Genomic DNA, 22,289 nt, shown 5'->3' with positions numbered 1-22,289 from the left:
GGGGCAGAAAGGTCAGATAGGATAACAGTGGGTGCTAACAGTGGGTGACACCTTACTCTCATCTTTAGATAGCTCATTCAAACTAACATTCAAGGAAGAAACTTCAGAGTTAAAGGACAGCACAGCCCAAATGCGCTTGAGTGGTCTCCACACAATAGTCCCTCCCACAGGTATAGAACACAGGTCTGTCTCGGCATCCTCTCCAAGCTTCTCTAAGACGTAGCACATTCTAGACCACAAATCAATTATAGCATATACAAAAGGAACAAAACCACTTCCTGTATTACCATAGTGAAGGAAAACCAGAAATCAGAAGCAAAGCTACACAAATATCGGGAGATGGAATAAATCAGGGAGAAGTTCCTGGAACGAAACGGAAAAGAAAGTTGAGTTCAACAGAAGCTCTGGGACACGCTCTGGGACTCGGAGGAGGTTCCAGGAGGACTGTTTACAGCTTGAAGTCTTACACTGAAAAATAAGAAAGCTCTTAGATAAATAATCTAACAATGCACCTCACAGTCTTAGAGAAAAAAAAAGAGCAATCTAAATACAAAAGCAGTAGAAGACAAGGAATGAGAGAGACTAGGTCCCTGGACTTAGGGATGATTGTGAGCCACCGCGTGGGTGCTGGGAACAGAACTGGGGTCTTTCGTAAGGCAGTAAGTGCTGTCCACCACTGAGCCATCTCTCTGGCCCCTAAAATATCTAATTTTTCTAAAAGGGTAAAAAGGAAAACTTTTTAAATGCAGTTGAGCTGGGAGGCAGGGAAAGAGATGGGTCAGCAGGTAAAGATTCTCACTGCTAAGCCCGTCAACCCGAGTTCATCCCTGACACCCGTACAGTAGAAGGAGGGAAGCAACTCCCTAAAGCTGTCCTCTGATCTCCGCATGTCCACTGTGGCGCACACACACCTACTACCCCACAGATAAATAAATGACTACAGTAAGAAGAAAATAAGGCACTGGCTTAATCAGTGAGTTCCTGACTGGTGTATGGATTGTTTTTATCACAATGAAAGTACCTGTAAGGGACAGTTCTATTCAATCTTAGATTCCACCCAATGGATTCAAACACTACCTAGATCCAGAGTCCTCGCGTCTGATCACTTCTGAAAATATTCCTATAAGTGTGCTTTCTCAATCCAGTCACGGTGACAAGAATGACCTTCACAATGTGTCTCTGGTTATTTTGGAACTAAAGCTGTCGTCATACCTTGTTTTTGGCTTCTATATTTGCATTGTGTGCGAGCAGTTTGGCAGCTATGGACGTGTTCTCACTGTAGACCGCATAGTGAAGGGCAGTGTTGCCACTGCTGTCCATCACATTTGGATCAGCACCGTGGTCCAACAGGATAGCTGCACATTCTTCTTCCTGGCATTGTACGGCCTGTTGTTATTGCATCAAGAAAAAGAGAATCAGTTTAGGAATTCAAAATAAACACATTTTAGGCTTTACTTATTACTATACTTAAATCAAATCGATGTCATTTTGCCCCAAGTATTTAAGTGAGACGCATCTCAGTTGGAAGTGCTGGGTGCTGGTACCTTAATGAGAGCGGTGCAGTTCTCGCCGTCACAGGCATCTACCTCGCATTTTCTCTCTACCAAGAGAGTCACCACTTCTGGGTGGCCGTAAGCACAGGCAAGATGTAGAGCAGTCCTGTGAGAACCAGAGCACGTCTTAGTAAATCACAAAGTAGAATCTAAAAATACATTTCATGCAATGTACAACAGCATGTAATGTCTTCTTTCAAGACAAGTACTTTTCTTCAGACAACGGTGCATTCTTGAAAATACAACCTTGTGTGTATGTGTGTGTGTGTGTGTGTGTGTGTGTGTGTTTTACAGCAGATGAAGCCCTGAGACTTGTGCTAAGCAAACAATTACTGAGCTACATTCCTAACCCAGAGCAGCCAAATTGCAAAGAAGTATATATAGCCTTTGTAATTTGACTTGGGTATCAACATTGCTTTAAAATCTGCTGCTTATTAGTCATCACTTAGCCTTTCTCTGGACAAAGGCATTGGCCACAAAAGCCTGACAACCTGAATTCACTCCCTAAATCCATGGTAAATGGCGAACTGACTCCTGAAAGTTGTCTGACATCCACAAACATTGCATGGCACGTACGCACCTTCACTAACACTCACACATACATACACACACACACACATACATACACACAATCTATCTCATCTATCTATTATCTATCTATCTATCTATCTATCGTCTATCTCTCTAATATTTAAAAGGAAAGAAAATAGAGTGATAGCCCTGGTCACAGGGCAAGCCCACAGTTCTTGTATATGCCTACGTGGGTGAGGGGCAGGTATGACAGGGAACAGATAAACAGATGAGAATTGGAATGGAAAGAACTAACAGTACACCAGCAAACTCCTACGCTATGATTACAAAAGAGTAAGCCTATCTGAACCAATGGAGTGGGTAGGGGAGATCACAAATATCAGCAAATCCTAGAATAACACTACTGTTCGTCTAAGGGAAACACATCTCACTGATAAAGTCACACAAACTAAAGGATGGAAGCAGACATACTTCCCCACCTACACATGATACAAATCTACATAAATATCAGTAACACTTGGTTGCCCAGAGGTGGAAAGTAAGTCCCTGTTTCTGAAGATACTATGTACTTCAGGCACTGGGCCCAAGGGCCCCTGAACTGGAACTGACCTGAATACCTCCTCCCAGATGACTACCTTTTATGGTCCCAGAAAGCACCATGCAAACAAGCTTCCAAAGGAGGGAAGCAACCAACAGTCCTACCCAGCTGTGACACCCGTGAACCACAGCAAGGACAAGCAGGGAACTATAACTCTAAGGGGGCAGTAGTGGCATGCATACCTTGATGGTGACTAACAGCCCACTAATTCAACTTAAGGTCCACTCAACAAGGGGGAAACCATGTTTGGTACTGGACACCTAGCCAACTACCTAAGGCTGGTCTCTCGGATGAGACCCTACAACCAGCATTTTATAAAACCAGCACAAACCCTAACTATATTCTAAATATTTGTCCTTATACCCACAGACAACTACAGTCCTTACCCTCATCAAGGAGACTTCTCTATGCAACAGACAAAAAACACTACATAAAACCACAACCAATCAAAATGCAGGGTGTGGAGCCCAGTCCCTGTACATACAGCTACAAAAACCTCTTGTACCTAATTCTCAGGACCTATGCATAAGAGGGGTAAAAAGAATTTAAAAGCCAAAGAACAGGGAGCTTGCTTTATGAGTGTGTCCCCCAGAAATGTCAGAAGCCCCACAGTCTCACCAAATATGTGGGGGGGGGGGACTCTCTCGAGGCCTCAGCCCTACACAAAGAACTAAGAGCAACTGAGGAAAGCTGAAAGTAGGAGGTGGGGTCTTCCTCCAGGAAGAACACACCATTGGTTATCCAATACCAAATGGTCAGCCCTGAAAACATTCATATGATTAACATTATACAGGGTGTAATGGTTAATACTTAGAAATATATATACAGATATAAAGATACATGTAATAACAATTCATTAAAAAAAAAAGGCCATGAATTTGAAATAGAGCAAGGGGGTATACAGGAATATTTGGAGGGAGGGAAAGGAAGAGGGAGATGACATAATTATATTATAATCTAAAAAAAAATTCAGCAACTTTTCTTTACTCTTTATTTTATCAGATTTTATTATATTATGGCTAAGACAGACCATACTCTATTTGTGCATACGTAGAATCAAACTGACTTTTCCTTACTCGATATAGCTTCTTTCCATGTTAATCCACTACTTCAGCAGTCATATACACATCTTATGGATGCACTGCTATTTATTTATAGAATATATTCTCTGGCTTCTTAATACACTGCTATTTTAAGCAGTGTCAAGAAAAGGGTTGTCCCATTAGTTCCTAAACCTATTCTAGAGACAGAGACAATATGTGGTAGCCCACTGACTACCAGTGTGTGGACTGGAAAGCCCTAAGCAACACAGCATCAGCAGGAACATGGTCCTCACCCTCACACACTGTGCCTGAGAGCTGACATATCACTTCTCTCTTAACTTACTTTCCTGCTCTTACCATGGACACAAAATAGCTTTCTAATGTCCATAGAAGACTTGTGAATCTACCAAAAAAAAAGCGTTGATGAAGTCAAGAGTTCAGGGACTAGGAATCCAGCTCAGTCCTAGAGAACTTGCCTTGTGTATTCGAGGCTCTGTGTTTGATGCCCAGCAACAATATATAAGTGACCAATTAAAATAATTAAGAGTTTGGAGCTTTTAAGTTTTTTCCTCATTGACTTAAAAGAATTTTCTATAAAATGAAGATGTTTTTCACGTGACATTCATATATATATGTACTATAAATCCTTTGCAAGTATACAGTTGCTTTATCCTCAGATTTTGTTTAATCGGGTCTTGAGAATGTCTTATTTTAAAAAGCTCAATGTTAGAATGTATCCTGAGGACACACCACAAACCTGCATTCAATTACCAATACACAGACACACACACACACACACACACACATACACAGTGGTTCTGCAGTCATTCTTAGTCTTTTTGTTTTGGTACTTTTCTCATTGTGCTTTCTTTTAATGCTTAAATTATATTCTATTAGGAATTTATTTTAGTGACATACAAATGTTGCTAGTTTCCTCCAAACAAGTAAACACCCATTTCATTCATCAGTGTTCTGTCCCCTACTAATTGGGGTGTTACCAAAATCAGTTTGTAAATTCTCACATATACTTGACTGGGTATTTCTGGGTTTTCTATTCTGCTCTACTCACTGCTGTGTCTCTTTGACTACTAGTAAATGACTGATCTGTGAAAACTAATAGTTTTGACTCTTTAGAACGGGTTTTTTTTTTTTCCCTAGTGTCATCCCAAAATCAAAAGCAGCATAAGAAACTTAAAATTGTTAAAATGCTGACAGTCATATTTGGTTTACGTAAAACCGATCAGGAGGATACTCAGAGTTCACGTTCTGGGAATTATCAATCTTCAACTACAAAACATGCAACTATTTTCCCACTTCAAAATGCAGTAAAAAGAAAGAAAGAGAGAAAAAGAAAGAAAGAAAGAAAGAAAGAAAGAAAGAAAGAAAGAAAGAAAGAAAGAAAGAGAAAGAAAGAAGAAAAACCACATTCACACAGGTGTATGGTGATAGAAGATGGATACTGCATATTAGTGAAAGAATTTTTAATCTTGAACAGAAACATTTCTCCTAACTATGTATTTCTACAATATAAAACATTTTTATATGTATTTGGAAAATTAAATTGTTAGTTAATTCGTTTTACATAGCCAGTGAAGGGAACTGTATGTAAGTGGATCAGAAACTAGCTGTGGTGTTTTTTGTTGCTGTCCATCCTGTTCATACAGGGCGGGGCTTAGAGCCCACCAAGATTTAGGCATTCAGGGCAAGGTGGGATGAGCTTCCTTAGTGAAAGCCAGACTCTGGCTCCGTCTTCCAGACCCAAAGCCAGACAAGGTGCACACTCCCCCACCAGCCTCGTCCCGCCCCCCGCTAGCTCGCGGGCCATTTATTACCTGTCCTTCTTGTCTCTATCGTTCACGCCACATTTCCCAAGGATAAGGATATGCTGCACTTTGGCTACATCACCCACACTTGCAGCCTTGTGGATCTTTCCCATATCCTTGTCATGAATGTGGTACCTGGGCACGTGGGAGCCACTAGCACTCTCACGTCCAAAGCCCACGCAGTTGCTCCGCGGGCGGCCAGAGGGGCCTAAGGGCGATGGGCCCTTACTCCTGAAGCCAAAAATCTTCTTCATGGCAGAGGGTACGCCCCTCACAGGCACCTTCTCCCCCAGCGTGGCGTCGGCTGCCTCCACGACGCAACCCTAGCACTTACTGAAAAGCCAGCCTAGACTCACAGGATCCCAACGGGAAAGACGCTGCATGGCCCCGCAGGTTTTTAAAGCACAATAATCGCTGAGCAAAGCTGCAAACTAGCAACGCGCGCCTTCCAAGCCCACGCGCATGCTCACACAGGCCGGGCAGCTACCGGTGCCCAGCACGCATGCGTACGGCCAGGCTCCTCCTCCTCTGCTAATCGGGAGTTCAGGACGTTGCCACACGGCGGGTTTTCTAGTCCCGGCCTTTAGGCGGACTTGGACCGTGTTTACCCAGCGCCGCCGGCTAGCCTCGGTTTGCCGTGATCGTGATCACCGCAAGGCTTCAACAAGAACGGGGACGCTCACCACCGCGGAGCCCAGACCCAGCACTCCAGGACTGAGGGTTTCGACGGCACCTGGCAGATGGGCGCTTCTACAGCCGCTGGAGCCCCGCTTCTCTACTTAGCTTTGGCCTTGTATTTCAGTGGCTGCTAAAAGGTCATGGGGAGCAAACCTATTGGACCTAGGCAGGCGATAATCAAAAAGTAGAGTAAACTACAAACAGCATGGATGGAATTGTGGTGTGGAAGACTAAGGGAAGAGATTCTGTCAAGCTAATTCGTTAAGTAGGTTGGGAATTAGTGCAATAAATGGTTGTGTTCCATAGCCTAAAGAATCAGTGTATAGCCGGGCAGTGGTGACGCACGCCTTTAATCCCAGCACTTGGGAGGCAGAGGCAGGCGGATTTCTGAGTTCTAGGCCAGCCTGGTCTACAGAGTGAGTTCCAGGACAGCCAGAGATACACAGAGAAACCCTGTCTCGAAAAACAAAACAAAAAGAGTCAGGGTACGAGTTAGACAAACTAATGGAAGGTAAGAAGAATAGATTGTCTGCATTTGAGACCTGAGTGAAACGATGTGATGTGTGTAAAGTTTTGGCTTTGAATTTGGAAAAAGTAGTAAACAGTTTTCCAGTGTAAGTATTCACCTTGACGTTTTAAATTGTTAATAAATTTTGTCAATCTACAACCACGACTCACTTCAAAGGGAATAAAATACCGTTCATTCTGGAGCCTAATATGACCTTCAGTGGCCCCAGGAGCCCCAAATTCTGTTTCATGTTCCATTTTTAATAGAAACGACAACAAATCAACACACTTTTCAAATACATTGATGGGTACATCAGGTAAGCGGTGGAGGGTGGGAGGGCAGGAGGTTGTTAAAACTCTTCAGATGGCATTTGATGAATTTCTTACCCCTTTTGGCTGATGGAAGTGAGAAGTCCTAGTGAACATTCCAAAGGTTTTACCTAATAGTCATTAAGAAGCTAAGTCACATGCACAGGAGAAGAAGATGGCTCAATATAATTTGGTTCTGGACTTCCAACGTTCAAAACTTGCTACAGCTGTGGTTTAGACCAGTCAGTTCCTGTGGTATAGCTTCTTTCCAGGAGTCCAACCACTGCCCAGTGTGGATCTGTTTTACATGCTGTGCTCTATTTGGAATGATTTTTTACTACTTAATGATTTGACTATTTAATGATTTAATTATATTTTTGTAGTAAAAATTGAAATAAGTTATATTACTACTTTTATCTTTGTGTGTGTGTGTGTGTTTGTGTGTAACAGTCTCACTCTAGCCTGAGCTAACCTTGAACCTTAGTGATTCTCCTGCCTCTCTGGGTCTTTTACCGTCAGTTGGTTATTCTCATCATTTTGACCAGCTGTGGATGGCTTTAATAACCTCCACCTGTTGCAAAAAGACACTTCTTTGAAAAGGGGTGAGAATTACACTCATCTATGGGTATAAGGGTGGGTATTTAGGATGCAGGTACAAGGACTCATCTATGGGTGTAGGGTGGGTATTTAGGATGCAGGTACAAGGACTCATCTATGGGTGTAAGGGTGGGTATTTAGGATTCAGGTACAAGGGGCTGGAGATGTGACTCAGCCAATAGAGCGCTGACTGCTCCATCATCCACGGTGATGACTAGTATTGGTTGGTAATAGAGTTCCAGGGAACCTGATGCCCTCTTCTACCTTTCATGAGCTCTGCATATATGTGGTACATAGACATGCAAATGTGACACGCATTTGCATAAAATATAAACTTTGAATGTAATATTATACTTAAGTTAGATATAACAGTGGCTTAGGAAACAGGCAGTAGTAGACCATAGGGTCCCTAACCCCAACTGATACATCTACAACAAATCCTCTCCAGACCTAAGCCTCAGAGACTCCATGGAAGATGATGGGGTAGAATGATTTTTAGAACAAGAGGACCAGCAAACAACTGCTAGTGTCTTCTGGATATGAGAGAAAAGTGCACCTATAAAATCTCATCCAGGAAGTCCAGACAAGAACTGCATAACGACACCCGCAATTGACATCCCAGAGCGGGGGAAATTCCACAAGGGCCTACCTCTAGATGAACAGCTACGGGCAAGTAAGGGCTGCTGAGAAGGGAGAATCACTTTTTCAAGAACAAACCATGATAGTTTATCTAATCTCAAGTGGTTAGGCCTAAAAACAAGCAACACTAAAGGAACTCAGCCGAATATAAGTATTTATGCATGTGTGTGAATGTGAGTGTATGTGAGTGTGTGTGTGTGTATGTGTGTGTAACAAAGTAGACAAGATCATGAATTTGAAAGGGAGTGAAGGGGACATGGGAGGAGTTGGAGGGAGGGAAGACTAGGTAGAAATGATATAAAACAGTTCCATATGAAATCCCAAAAGCTGATTTAAAATAATAGACTAGTTTGCTATTCATTAATTTTGTATTAAAGTATAATCACTTTTGCTGTTATCAGATAGCATCTCCTACCCCAGCTATGTAACTGAGAATAACCTTGAATTTGTGATTCTCCTCCCTCTCCCTCCTCAGTGCTGGGATTATAGGCGAGCAGTACCAAGCACAGTTATGCTGTGTTGGGCATGGCACCCAGGGCAAACCCTGTGCAGCTCAACTCTATCCACAGTCCCCAAAGCACAGTTTTTTCACACCATCAAGTCCTCCTATCCAGCCGCAGTATTTGTCTCCGTGTTGAGACCTTGCTTTGTGTTTTTATACTTACATTTCTTCTAGATGTTGTAGTTTTTACCATTGTTTATGGAGCTCTTCATTTTTATTAAGCTTAATTATTTGATAGGCTCAGATCATGAGGCTTAGCAGCAAGAGTCTTTACCTGCTGGGTCATCTCCCCAGCCCTTGATTGCCCTTTCTGGTAAATTTTCCTAACGTGAATAAAGCTATTAATTTTGGCAATTTTATCTTGTATCTATATCCTATTGTAAATTAAGAATTTTGGTGATAATTTTTATAGTAATCTTGAGTTTTCTAAGTGAACAGTTGTGTAATTAAGAATAGTAGGTTTTTTGCAGTTGTATTACATAAAAGAATAATACTGAAAAATGACAGTTTGTAAAATAACATTACCACTGCTCTTATGTTAGACTCGTAAAGTTAACCACTTAGAAGTAAAGTAATTGTAAATTTCAATAATTAAACAAGTGCACCAAACCAATTAGCAAGTTAATAAGAAGAAAGGTTACTTTGAGAAAAATTATCGTAAAGTCAGGATTTAATGTACTTGAACCTGTTAAATATGTTCACAGAGAACATAATAAACATATAAGAAAAAAAAGAATAGCAGTTTTACAAAATCTTCACCTATATACTATTTACTTAATGACTTTTTTTTGTAAACAACTTAGTCTTTTTATTTGTCCAAGGCCAGCTGTTGCAGGCATAAAGTCTCCAGAGTTCCAGAAGGGATGGAGGAAAAGTGGGTGAGTGGGTGGGTGGGGAACGCAGCCTTCTGTCTACTAGGGGCTGTACACCCAAATCCTGCTTGTTTCAGGGAGCCTGGAGTTATATGTGCTGAGGCCCCACCCCCTCTGCCTCTAAGGTTAGGCTACTTCCTTCCATTCTCTACCCCCAACAGAATGAGTTGTAGGCAGCCTGGAGAGCGTCTCTGGAGCCCATCTGGTGACCTATGTTGGAGGTAGGCCAGCCAGGACCAAGGGCTGGGGATGGGAGAAACGGGAGGAGGGGTATGGCTAGGAGAGCAGCTACTGGGTAGAGGAGAGGGAGGTGAGCACTGAATAGGGGACCCCAGCTGGGGTTCCATAATGACATCAGTGGGGGGACAAGCAGAGTTCTCTGTGTCCAGATGGAGAAACTGAGGCGGAGGCCCCTCTAATCTTTGGCAAGGGAGGGGCTTCTCATCAGTTACTCCAGTCCATCCATCTTCTCCATGAAGATGTCTCAGGAACTGGAGTGCCTTCCAGGCAACCACTCAGGAGTGGCAAGCAGCTGGGTTACCTGGACACAGAGCCACCTCCACTCCTGACACAGCACTGGAGCACCCTACCTGAGCTGCTGGGAGGAGTGCTGACCTCAGGCGGCTGCTCTCCCTCCCTGCTCACGTGCCTTGCCGAGAAAGGCTCATTTTTAGCACCTGGCCTCTTTTCCCTGCCTAGAGGAAGCTCAGGGGTACAGCAGGGAAGGAGGACTGAAGGGGAACTGAAGACCTGGAAGCAGATCCGAAGGGTCCTGCGGTTGTCCTGTGTTCCCCTTGAAAAGGTGCTTGAGCTCATGGAGGAGGCCTCAGCCGCGTGCAGTGTGGAGATGAAGAGAACGCTGTCCTGGTCCTGCAGGTGGTAGTCCAGCTCCCCCAGCAGTTCCCAGTCGGCAGCATTAACCGGCATCAGGATTCCTGGTCGCACACTGTCTCCCTGGATGAACAGCTCTGGCGGCTCTTTCTGAACAGTCTTCTTGATCCAGACAAGGAGATTCTGGATATCCCAGGGTTCCTTCTGCCCAGATGCTTTTTTACTCCATCAAACAGGAGCTCTGCACCACCTCCGAACTCCACCTCCACACATAAGGGCGATGCCAATAAGGGCGATGCCATGTTGAGGCTTAATGACCTTTTTTTTTTTTTTTTTTTTTTTTTTTTTGGTTTTTCGAGACAGGGTTTCTCTGTGTAGCCCTGGCTGTCCTGGAACTCACTCTGTAGACCAGGCTGGCCTCCCAAGTGCTGGGATTAAAGGCGTGTGCCACCACTGCCCAGCCTTAATGACCTTTCTTAATAAACATAAATACTATTTAAACAAATTAAAATACTTATTTATATTACTTAATTTTGTATATTGATTAGAATAGTTGTCAAGCTTTTCCTTTGATTTTAAATATCATTTATTTGTTTGATATTTTAAAATGATATCTATTTTTTAGATATTATATTTGTTATATTTGCGTAAGGGTTTCTGTTGCTCTGATGAAACCCTATGACCAAATGTAACTTGGGAGGGAAGGGTTTATTTTTGCTTACAGATTGGAGTCCATTACCTAAGGAAGCCATAGTGGAAACTCAAATCAGTAACCTTGAGGAGCAGGACCTGAAGCAGAGGTCATGGAGGGTTGCTGCTTACCGGCTTGGTCCTCATGGCTTGCTCAGCCTGTTTTCTTCAACAACCTAGGAGCATCTGCCGAGGGGTGGTACCACTTGCATTGAATTGGGCTCTCCCACATCAACTAGCAAGCAAGGAAATGTCCACACAGATATGCCCACAGTCCAGTCTGATGAAGGTAATATCTCAATTAAGATTTCCTCTGCTTATCTACTTTCAGGTTAGTGTCTCATTGGCAAAAACTATGACATTCAATCCCTTGTCAACTTTGTCACGAACACAGCACTTGAAGCGAATTCCTTTCATTTATCTAGCAGTATATTATAAAACACTCCAATTTTTTTGTTGTTGTTTTTTGTTTTTTGTTTTTCGAGACAGGGTTTCTCTATGTAGTTCTGGCTGTCCTGGAACTCACTCTGTAGACCAGGCTGGCCTCAAACTCAGAAATCCGCCTGCCTCTGCCTCCCAAGTGCTGGGATTAAAGGCGTGTGCCACGACCGCCTGGCTATCACTCCAATTTTTAAAAGTGCCATGGTCTTTAAAAATGTCAACACATACATGTCCAAGATCTCTATTAAAAAAAACCCAAAGCCTCTTAACTAATGGGCTCCTGTAAAAACAAAGGTACAGAGACAGACAGGTTGATCAATGGAATAGAATCAAAGACCCAGAAATAAATCCACACACCTATGGACATTTGATTTTTAGCAAAGAAGCCAAAAACAAACAGTGGGGAAAAAAGAAAGTATCTTCAATAAATGGTGCTGGTCTAACTGGCTGTCTGTATATAGAAGAATGAAAATAGGTCCATATTTATCAACTTGCACAAAGCTCAAGTCCAAGAGGATTAAGGACCTCAACATAAAAATTGGATACATTGAATCTAATAAAAGAGAAAGTGGGAAAGAGCCTGGAACTCATTGGCACAGGGAGAAATTTCCTGAACAGAATACCAATGGCCCAGGCTCTAAGATCAATAACTGATAAATGGGACCTCATGAAATTGAAAAGCTTCAGTAAGTCAAAAGACACTGTCAATAGGACAAAACAACCTACAGATTGGGAAAAGATCTTTACCAACCCTACATCTGACAGAGGGTTAATACCCAAAATATACAAAGAACTCAAGAAGTTAACCTTCAAAAAACCAAATAACCCAATTTAAAAATGGGGTACAGAGAATTCACAACTGAAGAATCTCAAATGACCAGGAAGCACTTAAAGAAATGTTCAAAGTCCTTAGTCATCAGAGAAATGCAAATCAAAACATCAAAATGACCCTGAGACTCTACCTCACACCAATCAGAATGGCTAAGATCAAAAACTCAAGTGACAGCACATGTTGGCCAGCATGTGGAGAAAGAGAAACACTCCTCCATTGCTGGTGGGCTTGCAAGCTGGTACAACATTAATCTGGAGGTTCCTCAGAAAATTGGAAATAGTTCTACCTGAAGACCCAGCTATACCTCTCTTGGGCATATACTCAAAAGATGCCCCACCATACCACAAAGACTTGTGCTCCACTATGTTCACAACAGCCTTATTTGTAATAGCCAGAAGCTGGGAAAATATGTCCCTCAACTGAATAATGGATACAGAAAATGTTGTTGATTTATACAATAGAATACTATTCAGCTATTAAAAACGAGGACATCATGAATTTTGCAGGCAATGGATGGAACTAGAAAATATCATCCTGAGTGAGGTAACTCAGACCCAAAATGATATTCATGGTATGTGCTCACTGATAAGTGGATATTAGCCACAATTACAGAAAACCTAGGATATAACCCGCAGACAGTAAGAAGTGTAACAAACAGAAAGGCTCAAGTGAGGGTGCTTCAAGAAAATAATTACGGGAGGCAGAGGGAGGGAGGGATCTGAGTGGGAGAGGTGAGGGGTTTGGGGAGGGGAAAGGGAAACAGAATCAGATATGGGGTTGAGGGACAGGAGAGAAACCCAAAGGGCCAGAGGAATGAATGGAGATATGCAGCCTCAGGGAGAAGGAGGTGGGGGACTACCAGAGGCTTAGGAGGTGAGAGACTCTCAGGACTCGGTGAGGGTGACCTTAGCCAAATGCCCAATATTGGTGAGAGGGAACTCAAAGAGTCCACCTCCGGTAGATAGACAGGGTCTGAAGTGGAAGGATGGAGTTAGCAACCCACAGTCATCATTTCTGACCCAGAATTGTTCATGTCTAAAAGAACTGCAGGGACAGAAATGGAGACGAGACTGAAGGAAAGGTTGCCCAGTGACAGGCCCACCTTGAGATTTATCTCCTGGAGGTTCACCAAGGCCTGACATTACTGATGCTATGATGCGCTTACAGACACATGGCTGTCCTCTGAGAGACCTTACCAGCAGCTGACAGACAGAAGCAGATACTTACACCCAATCAAAGGACTGAAATCAGGACTCCTGTGGTTGAATTAGGGTAAAGATTAAAGAAGCTGAAGGGGAGGGCAAACCCATAGGAAGACCAGCAGCCTCAATTAATCCAAACCCAGGGAGCTCCCAGAGACTGAGCCGCCAACCAGGCAGCATACACGGGCTGGTCCAAGGCCCCCAATCCTAGCACACATATAGCAGGCCTGGTCTGACCATGGTGGAAGAAGATAAACTTAATCCTCCAGAGACTTGAGGTTCCAGGGAAGGAGGACACCTGGTGGAGTGGGGAGAGCACCCTTTCAAAGGCAAGTGGGAAGAGGAATGGAATGAGGAACTGTGGGAGGGGGGAAAGGAAGGCAACAGCTGGAATGCAAATAAATAAAATCAAAAAATAAAACAAAAACCAAAAAAAACCCACAAAACAAAACAAAAAAACCAAAAAACCCTAAAGTTTGGTACTTATCTTGAGATGGAAGAACAAGGACACAGTTGCAATAAAATCATTCCAGCAACAGAAAGCAAATGAGTATCAGTTATGAAAGTGTCTCCTATGTCCATAGCTGTCTTTTAAATATAATTTGTCTATTCAAATTTGACATGAGTTCTTTTCTTTTTTTTCTTTCTTTCTTTTTCTTTTCTTCTTCTTCTTCTTCTTCTTTTTTTTTTTTTTTGAGACAAGGTTTCTCTGTGTAGCCCTGGCTGTCCTGGATCTCACTCTGTAGACCAGGCTGGCCTCGAACTCAGAGATCTGCCTGCCTCTGCCTCCCAAGTGCTGGGATTAAAGGCGTGCGCCACCACTGCCCGGCTTTTTGGTTCCTTTTTTTTTTTTTTGAGTTGTTTTCATTTGCATTAAATTTCGTTGAAATGCAGTCCTTTCTCTTAGACCTTAAATCGTTTGCCACAATTCTAATTATTTTCATTAAATCCCTTTCTGATTTGTAGTTATTTTCTTTCTCCTGGCTGATATCATAATTTCACTTGACACCTTTTCCTCTAGTAATATTTACAGCAATTTATTTCATTATTTTCAATCAGTTTTTCATATTCTTTCTCACAAATTTTCCTATGTAGTTTTTCAGTGTTAATGATTTAATTTTTTTTAAAGTTTTATGTGTATGGATGTTTTGCCTGCATGAATGTCTCTGCACCACGTTTTTGTGTGGTGTTCATGGAGACCAAAAGAAGATGTTGGATCCCCTGGAGTTACAGATAATTGTGAGTTGACATATGTGTGCTAGAAATCAAACCAGGGCCTCCGGAAAAGCAACCAGTGCTCTTAACCACTGAGCCGTCTCCCCACACCCGCTAGTGATATTTTTAGGAGTGGGGTGCTTTGTAATGTTTTGCCTATTTCCTAAATACTGTGATTGGCTATTCAGTCCTGTGGTGGAGTTGCATTCCTCTGTTCCTCTTCTGCTTTGATATAAATGTTATTTTAAGTGGTTTCTCATGGCTTAGAATTTAAGTTTTGGTGTTGTCTTGCATGCATGATGGGTAATCTGGGAGGAGAGCGGCTGAATTTACTGGGGTTGTATCTTTAGACTTACGCTTAAAATTTTCCAGTTAAGAACTGTGTTTGTTTTTCAGAAGCTCAGTTTCTTGCTATTTCCAGTGCTGCATGTCTCCAAGAATTTATGCAGATAAAAGACAAAATTCTATCCCTGATCTGTGTACTCTAATGAGGGATTTCCATAGTTGAAAAACTGAAGACTTACCTATTTTTCTTTAAAAACCACATTTAAAAAAATGAATATTTGCTAATATTATAGTAGGGTTTCTTGGTTTTGTTTTTTGTTTGTTTTTTGTATATGAGTACACTATAGCTGTCTTCAGACAGACCAGAAGAAGGCATCAGATCTCATTACAGATGGTTGTGAGCCACCATGTGGTTTCTGGGAATTGAACTCAGGACCTCTGGAAGAGCAGTCAGTGCTCTTAACCACTGAGCCATCTCTCCAGCCTCCTTCTTCCACCCAAACAAAACAAAACAAAACAAACACACTTTTTTTTGTAGTTTAGCAAATTTTAAATGTTAAAGCTCTGGGAATAAGGTAAGAATTTACTAAATTAGTGGAAAAGGGAATAGACCATGATGACAACTTTAGTAAAAATTTCTTTTTCAAGTAATGATTAAACTGCTTCTATCCAATTTGTAAAAGTGGATTTTATAGAGGACTTTATAATTAGCTATGCACATGCAGATCATACAGTTCTTGCTATAGCATTTTTAAAATCTTTTGGTAAACAGTCATCAGCATTTTCTGACAGTAAGTTTTCAAGTAAAAGAAAAATGCATCTTATGCTCCATGAGGGAATTTATGTGGTTATTTATAACACCTTAATCCCAGCAGTTGACTGAGCCTGCATCATAGTTCAATTTTAATTTGTGGAACTCTTCCAAAGTATCAAGGTCTCATTATTTCCCAATCAAGACCCTAATCTTTCATCCATATGAAAGCCTTGCAAAGGTCATGACTTCAACTGTCACTTAATCCAGCCACTTGCGCAGTTGATTCTGTGTTTCATTTTCAACAACAGTGGCCTTGCGGTTACCAAGAGGGAGACTCTGTCAGGGCCACCGTGGAACCCTCTGATTCTTGTACTGTACTTCTTTTTATTTCTTGAAGTGCTACACTGCACTCAGGAAATTCAATTACATGCTGCAGGCTTGTTGCAGCGCTGTTACCATAGCAACCAAGCAGCTCTTGGGCTCTCCAAGGAATTGCTTCAGTTAGCAGGTTATCAAAACCAGGTACAGGCAGTGATTTAATCACTTAAAGTGAAATGTATAGCATGCTGACATGTGACTTCCCATGGCCAGAACCTCAGCAGTGCCCTGAATACGTGATACATGAACACGCCTGTTGCTCTCACTGCTGAGAGTCTGTCTGCATTCACTGCTCCTACTGCCAACTCTGGGTCAGGAACCAATCTGGAAACAGAAAGTACACTAGAAATTTGAACAGGAATTTTTTTTAATGTAAAGAATTATAACTTGAAAAGGTCTTAATTATCAAGTCAGAAATAGTAAACGCAAAATTCAGCTCTTGCCTCTGGGGCAGAGTGATTTGAGATGGAAATTGGAACTGTGAAGGGCCCTTCACACAGTCTGCAGGGCTAAAGAGTCCTCCTGCCTGGGGGCATGGCCCAGAGCTGGGTGGAAGAGGCGCTGAAAAGGCTGCAGGCTGGAACTTTCTGGTTGGAACCACTGAGCTGAGCATCGCTGGTACCCTGACTGTAGGGAAACCAGAACGACCCGAGGCTGTCTCAGGGGACAGAGGGAAGTTTAGTTCTGTGTCTTCCTCCAGGAACACACTTAACAAGGTCTGTCTGACACAGGAGCCAGTGCCTCGTCTAAGGAGTCAAGGTTGTGGTTTCTGGGGACCCAAGTCTTCCCCCTGGGCTGTGGTTATCAGTCCTCAGGCAGCTGTGACTGAAGTATTCTATGTTCTCTTCGCCAACATTGTCTGATTTAGTTCTTTGCTGATCTCGACTGTTTTCCCCTGCAAATAGCATATATGATGCTGTCCTTTTGTTTTGTTTTTCAAGAAAGGGTTTATCTGTGTAGCCTTGGCTGACCTAGAACTCACTTTGTAGACCAGGCTGGCCTTGAACTCAGAAATCCACCTGCCTCTGTCTCCCAAGTGCTGGGATTAAAGGCGTGCGCCAGCTCCGCCCAGCTGATGCTGGATTTCTTAATAAACTTGCTTGCCATAACTCATCAGCTTATGCAAGACCTACTGGTCCCAGCTATTGTCTTCTTTATATCTTGTCTTCTTTATTACTTATCCCGTCTTCCAACTCAATACCTTGCCATTAAGGACTCTAGTCTGCTGGTTCAGGTCATGCCATGAAGGTCCTCTCAAGTTGGAAGTCACCATACTCTGAAACAGCACTGCAGTGTCCTTTCCTTGGTTGCTACTGACAACTCTGCTACTGGCAACCCGCTGGCTGACACAGAAGTCATTCTTATGGGGTCAAGCTCCAGCAACATGAAGCAAGGTACAGCAGTACACTTGGAGCCAAGAGAAAAATCCATGGATAAGTGGCATGGATGAATAAATTTAGTTTGTAGCTGGAGGTAGGTGGGGCAGGGAAGGTGAGAAATAAGGTCTGAAAGTCAAACAGGCAGCATCCGCTCACACGAGGCAGTGCACATTGTAGCACAGACTTGACTGTAATCCGAGTATGAAGGGAAAGCTTTGCACAATGAAGGGAGAGGTACGATAAGGTTTGAGTTATTTTTAAAAGGCCAGTCTGTAAGCCACGTTAATACATGACTCCCCAGGACAAAGGGGAGTCCAGCAGGCTTCTAACTGACAAACGCTAGGTCACCTATACTCCATCTTCCTCAGGCTCCAAAAGTTTCAGTAGATCTGGGGCCACAAGGGGCTATGAGTTCTTTACTCTCAGGAGTTCTGCATAGAGTGTGGCAGTGGTATGCCTTTAAACCCAGAACTTGGGAGGCAGTCCTCCTCTAAGATGACTTACCACATGCATGAGGGATAATTTCTGGGATCTCTGTAGCACCCATTGGTCCATATGTCTGTGTTTAATCTATTATTCTACAAACTTAACTGCTTTCTGGGTTTTGAAATAAGCAAGCATAAGGCTTCAGCTTTGCTCTTATTTTTCAGGATGATTTTGAATATTTGGATTCCTTTGTGGTTGTATTATATACGGACATATTATATAGTCACTCTGGGTATAACATTCTCCCTGCATATAGCATGACCTCTTTTTCTTGAAAAAATTCTTAGAACTTCAAGAGTGCTAGGCAGAATGCCTGCAGCTGAAACCATGTCATAGCATGTCTTTTTTTTTGTTACTATGTTATATTTTTTTTTGGTTTTTCGAGACAGGGTTTCTCTGTGTAGCCCTGGCTGTCCTGGAACTCACTCTGTAGACCAGGCTAGCCTCGAACTCTCGAACTCAGAAATCCGCCTACCTCTGCCTCCCAAGTGCTGGGATTAAAGGCGTGCACCACCACCACCCGGCAGTCATAGCATGTCATAACCATGCTTGAATAGTGCTAAGTATTCTGAACCCATAATACCTGCAAATTTTTTTCTTCTACTTCATATTGTCAAGTCCCTGTACATTAGTCTAATTTCTTCAGTGTGGGTGACACTCCTTTGAAATAGGTTTAGGAAAAGGGGGCCAGGGAAAGAATCCCCTGCCTCTGACTTGACCTCAAGCCCAAGACCAGGAGCAAGGGAAAATACTTTGCCCCTGGCTTTGCCTGGAGCTCCTGAGCCTTCAAAATCCCTGACCCTGTAACTCAGAATTAACGGCCAGACAATACTTCCTGCCATGTGCTTTTCCAACTAGCTCACTGCGCACGCTCCAAAAATCTATAAAAGCCCTCCCCTCCACTGAACACTCTGCTGTCACTGTTCTAGGTCACAGGCAGAGCCATTCTGTGCTCTCCCCAATAAATCTCTTGTGTTAGGTTTGTTGTATGATGTGGCTTCTCACTGCCAAGATGCTCCTGTGCTGGAGAAACCCTTGTGACAGGGTTCCTCTTGCCCGTGTGAGAGGGAACCCCAGGGCACTGGTTATCAATAAACCTCATGTTTTTGCAGCGAATCCCCTTCCGTGAGTGTTTCTGCGGGAACACGTCCCCTGGTTTGGATCATTGAGTCCAACATGGCCATCTTCCCCAGCCTCCTGTAACAGATGTTGATAACTTTTGTCCCATTGTCCATTGGGTTTTTCCCTCAAAATTACTTTTATTATACTCTCAAACCCTTGTGGTGTCATGTTCTGCTCTGACACTGGGCAAGGATGTTGGGGAGGTGAACCATGGGAATCTTGACCGTGCTTATCTTAAGCCGTTGCTGTCAGGGATTGGGCTTCAGAGAAGCACCGAGAAAACACTCCGGGGTGAGAAGATACAGTATAAGATGTGGGGGGCCAAAGTTGGAGTTTCTGACGGTTGTTTATAAAAAGATAGAGAAGGAATATGTTTTGGTGGATGTGTGGTATGATATGGGTGAAGAGGGTACCTTAGCGGGCCCATGCTGATCGCCCTGAGGGACCAGCCACAGATGGTATAGTATATAACAGAGTTTATTTAAGGTATGAAGGGGGGAGTTGAGAGGGAGGGGAATGGGAAGGGAGGGAGGAGGGACAAGAGGCTCGAACAGGAGCAAGAAGGCAAGAGCAAGAGAGAGCAGAGGGAGCAAGCAGACACTTTCATAGTGAGTCAGGCACACCTGGCTGTTGCCAGGTAACTGTGTGGTGGAGCTTAGACAAAATGCTAACACTGACTTCCAGGAATCTAGTCACTCCTAGAAGACCTCACAGAGAAGCTGGGAACAAAAGATCAGGGATTCACGGCCCACCAGGAGGCTGAGACTTTTGGGGGCCTGTGGGCAGGGGTAGGGGTATAGAAGCTCCAGCTTAGCTTATCAGCAAAGGTAGTGGTGGTTGTCTGGAACCACAGAGAGGCCTCCTGTGGGGGAATTAGTCTGTAGCTCTATAGGAGAAGGCCTTTTTCATGTTCCCCATGGCGGTTCTCAGTGAAAGAGACAGTCCTTGGTTCCAAACTGTCTATTGGTTGCTCATTGTGGAAAATGGGTGTGTACCAACTTCTCAGGATGGACCCAAGATTAAATACCTTTTGCAGGGAGGAGTGTCTGGGAAGGGAAGCTTATTGGGTAAATCCTCAGGGCCTCTGGGTACCTCATTAGCATGGAGAACTCAGTTCTGGGTCTACGTGACCACAGGTCACATTTCCTTATTAGGAAATGTGGCACAGGTCCCAGACCAGGAATCTGACAGGGAGCAGGGAGGTGCCTACCATCTCAGATGTATACTTGAGTTTTCAGAGACTCAGACCCATTGTACCTTACCAAGTTTCCTGGCAAGGTCCACTGTCCCACAGACCCTTTTGTATTCTATGAAATGACAGAAACTTTGTTGTCTGTCCTATTGACCTTTGCATTTTGTCAGGAATTGAAGTCCAATGCTTGTGTTTCCTAACATTTCCTGTAAAAGTACTGCCTGAGGAACTTGTCTGAAATGTATGTTCATGGGCCCCAACTCCTCAGAAATAGGTTCAATAGACCTGGATACCTAAGTAAGGAGAAACCAGGAGTATTGTGAGTTTGTTGTTGTTGTTGTTTGTTTGTTTTTTTAATAGGGTCTTACTCTGTTGCCCAAACTACCATTGAATGTCTGGGGGGTAATTCTTCTGACTCAGTTTACTTAGTATTAGAATTTCAGGCATTTACCACCATACTTGGTTCCTGTTGTATAGCTGTTTGCTAGCAGATTGAGATGTTCTATCTTGCAGGGAAGCTCAATAAAACTGAAAGTTAAAAAAAATTTTTTTTTCAAAATAGCTTCAGGAAGTTCCTGAAACTGACAAGATTCACTAGGCCATTCCCTCTCGTGTATAAAACAAAAACTACTGCTCAGAAACACTCTCATATAAACCAAGATTGGAGGAAGACTCAGTTAAGCTAAGCTGCAAAGATTCTTAGCCAAGCCCAGCCATCTGCAAGAAGTAGAGATCAACCCAGCAGCCCAAAAGAACCAGAGCTCAGCTGAGCTACCTAGACATCCAAGCTGCCGGGAAGAGGCACAGACTAATGGAAACACCTGGAACAGATGTTCTCTAAACGTTTTGAGTAACCTGCAGGCTGTGTAGTATGATACAGGTTCCCAGCTTTTGTGAGTTGTCACCCATGCTGGAATGGGTTTTGGCACAGTTGGCTTCGAGTCATTTCTGCTCTGGTGATCAGCACTAAGGAATCCCAATAAACTCATTGGCTCACCAAGGTGGACTTTGATGGTAACCATGTGCGCACCCTATAAAGAGTAAGTAGATGTGTGTGTGTGTGTGTGTGGTATGTGGTGTGTGGTGTGTGTGTGTGTGTGTGTGTGTGTGTGCATGTGTGCATGCATGTGTATTTGTTGTTGTTGTGTCTCCTCAGGAATAGTCTGTCACACAACAGTTTGGAATCTGTGTTTTAATCAAGAATCACAGGTTGTTTGGCTAGGTGCTTCAGGAGCCAGGTTTTGAGAATACCTTATGCTAAATGAAGGAGACACATGTTCTATACTTGCCTGTGCCTGCTGTAAGAGGAGCTCTTTTAGTGGGTATCCAAAGCTACGCTACACAGATAATCGCATATAACTGTGTTAGCAATGTTTTCTGACTCCAAAATCATGTTGTATAGTTTGTCAGTGGATATTGCTGAAGAAACTGGGCTTAGCAGGCATAGCTAGCCCAACATAGCTGGTGAAATTATATAGAATAGTGACAATATTGAGATTTCTCAAAAAAGTCACGTCTTGCCTTCTTTCCCTTTCTGTGGGATTTGATGGAAAATTATATACATGCAATTGTAGCCAATTATAAATATAAGTATCATTTTATTATGAGATGTTGTCTAATAACACACAGCATAGAGTTTTCTAAAGGCTGGATTGGAGCCTGCCAGTGGCTCATGGTCTTCTGCTTTGCCACTCCTCACAGCCTCAGGTCTTCATATGCCTGTGAAGAGAGCAGCATGGGGACAATGCTGAGCTAGTTCACCATAAGACCATAGTAGGCATGCCATATATTAATAATAGGGGGAACAAAACACAGGATAGCAATACGTAT

The 22,289-nt window shown here is 43.0% G+C and overlaps 1 protein-coding gene across 2 annotated transcripts in view; it reads right to left on the bottom strand.

The window, feature by feature from the left end:
- Ankrd30a (ankyrin repeat domain 30A) overlaps positions 1–5,802 on the bottom strand; it is a 71,735-nt gene extending 65,933 nt beyond the window's left edge. Inside the window, exons 1-3 of one of the 2 annotated variants that reach the window (XM_028753481.1) lie at positions 5,558–5,802; positions 1,545–1,659; positions 1,213–1,386 (exon numbers count right to left, since the gene is read on the bottom strand). In XM_028753481.1, the coding sequence (XP_028609314.1) occupies positions 1,213–1,386; positions 1,545–1,659; positions 5,558–5,802 (534 nt within the window). The remainder of the gene's footprint in view (positions 1–1,212; positions 1,387–1,544; positions 1,660–5,557) is intronic. The other variant, XM_028753482.1, reaches the window with a different exon arrangement.
- Between the last annotated feature and the right edge of the window lie 16,487 nt (positions 5,803–22,289).

The sequence above is a fragment of the Grammomys surdaster genome, unplaced genomic scaffold, assembly GCF_004785775.1.
Source record: "Grammomys surdaster isolate TR1022 unplaced genomic scaffold, NIH_TR_1.0 125950, whole genome shotgun sequence".
NCBI lineage: Eukaryota > Metazoa > Chordata > Mammalia > Rodentia > Muridae > Grammomys > Grammomys surdaster.
The sequence above is the reverse complement of the archived record's forward strand: the minus strand, read 5'-3'. Positions and strand labels throughout refer to the sequence as shown.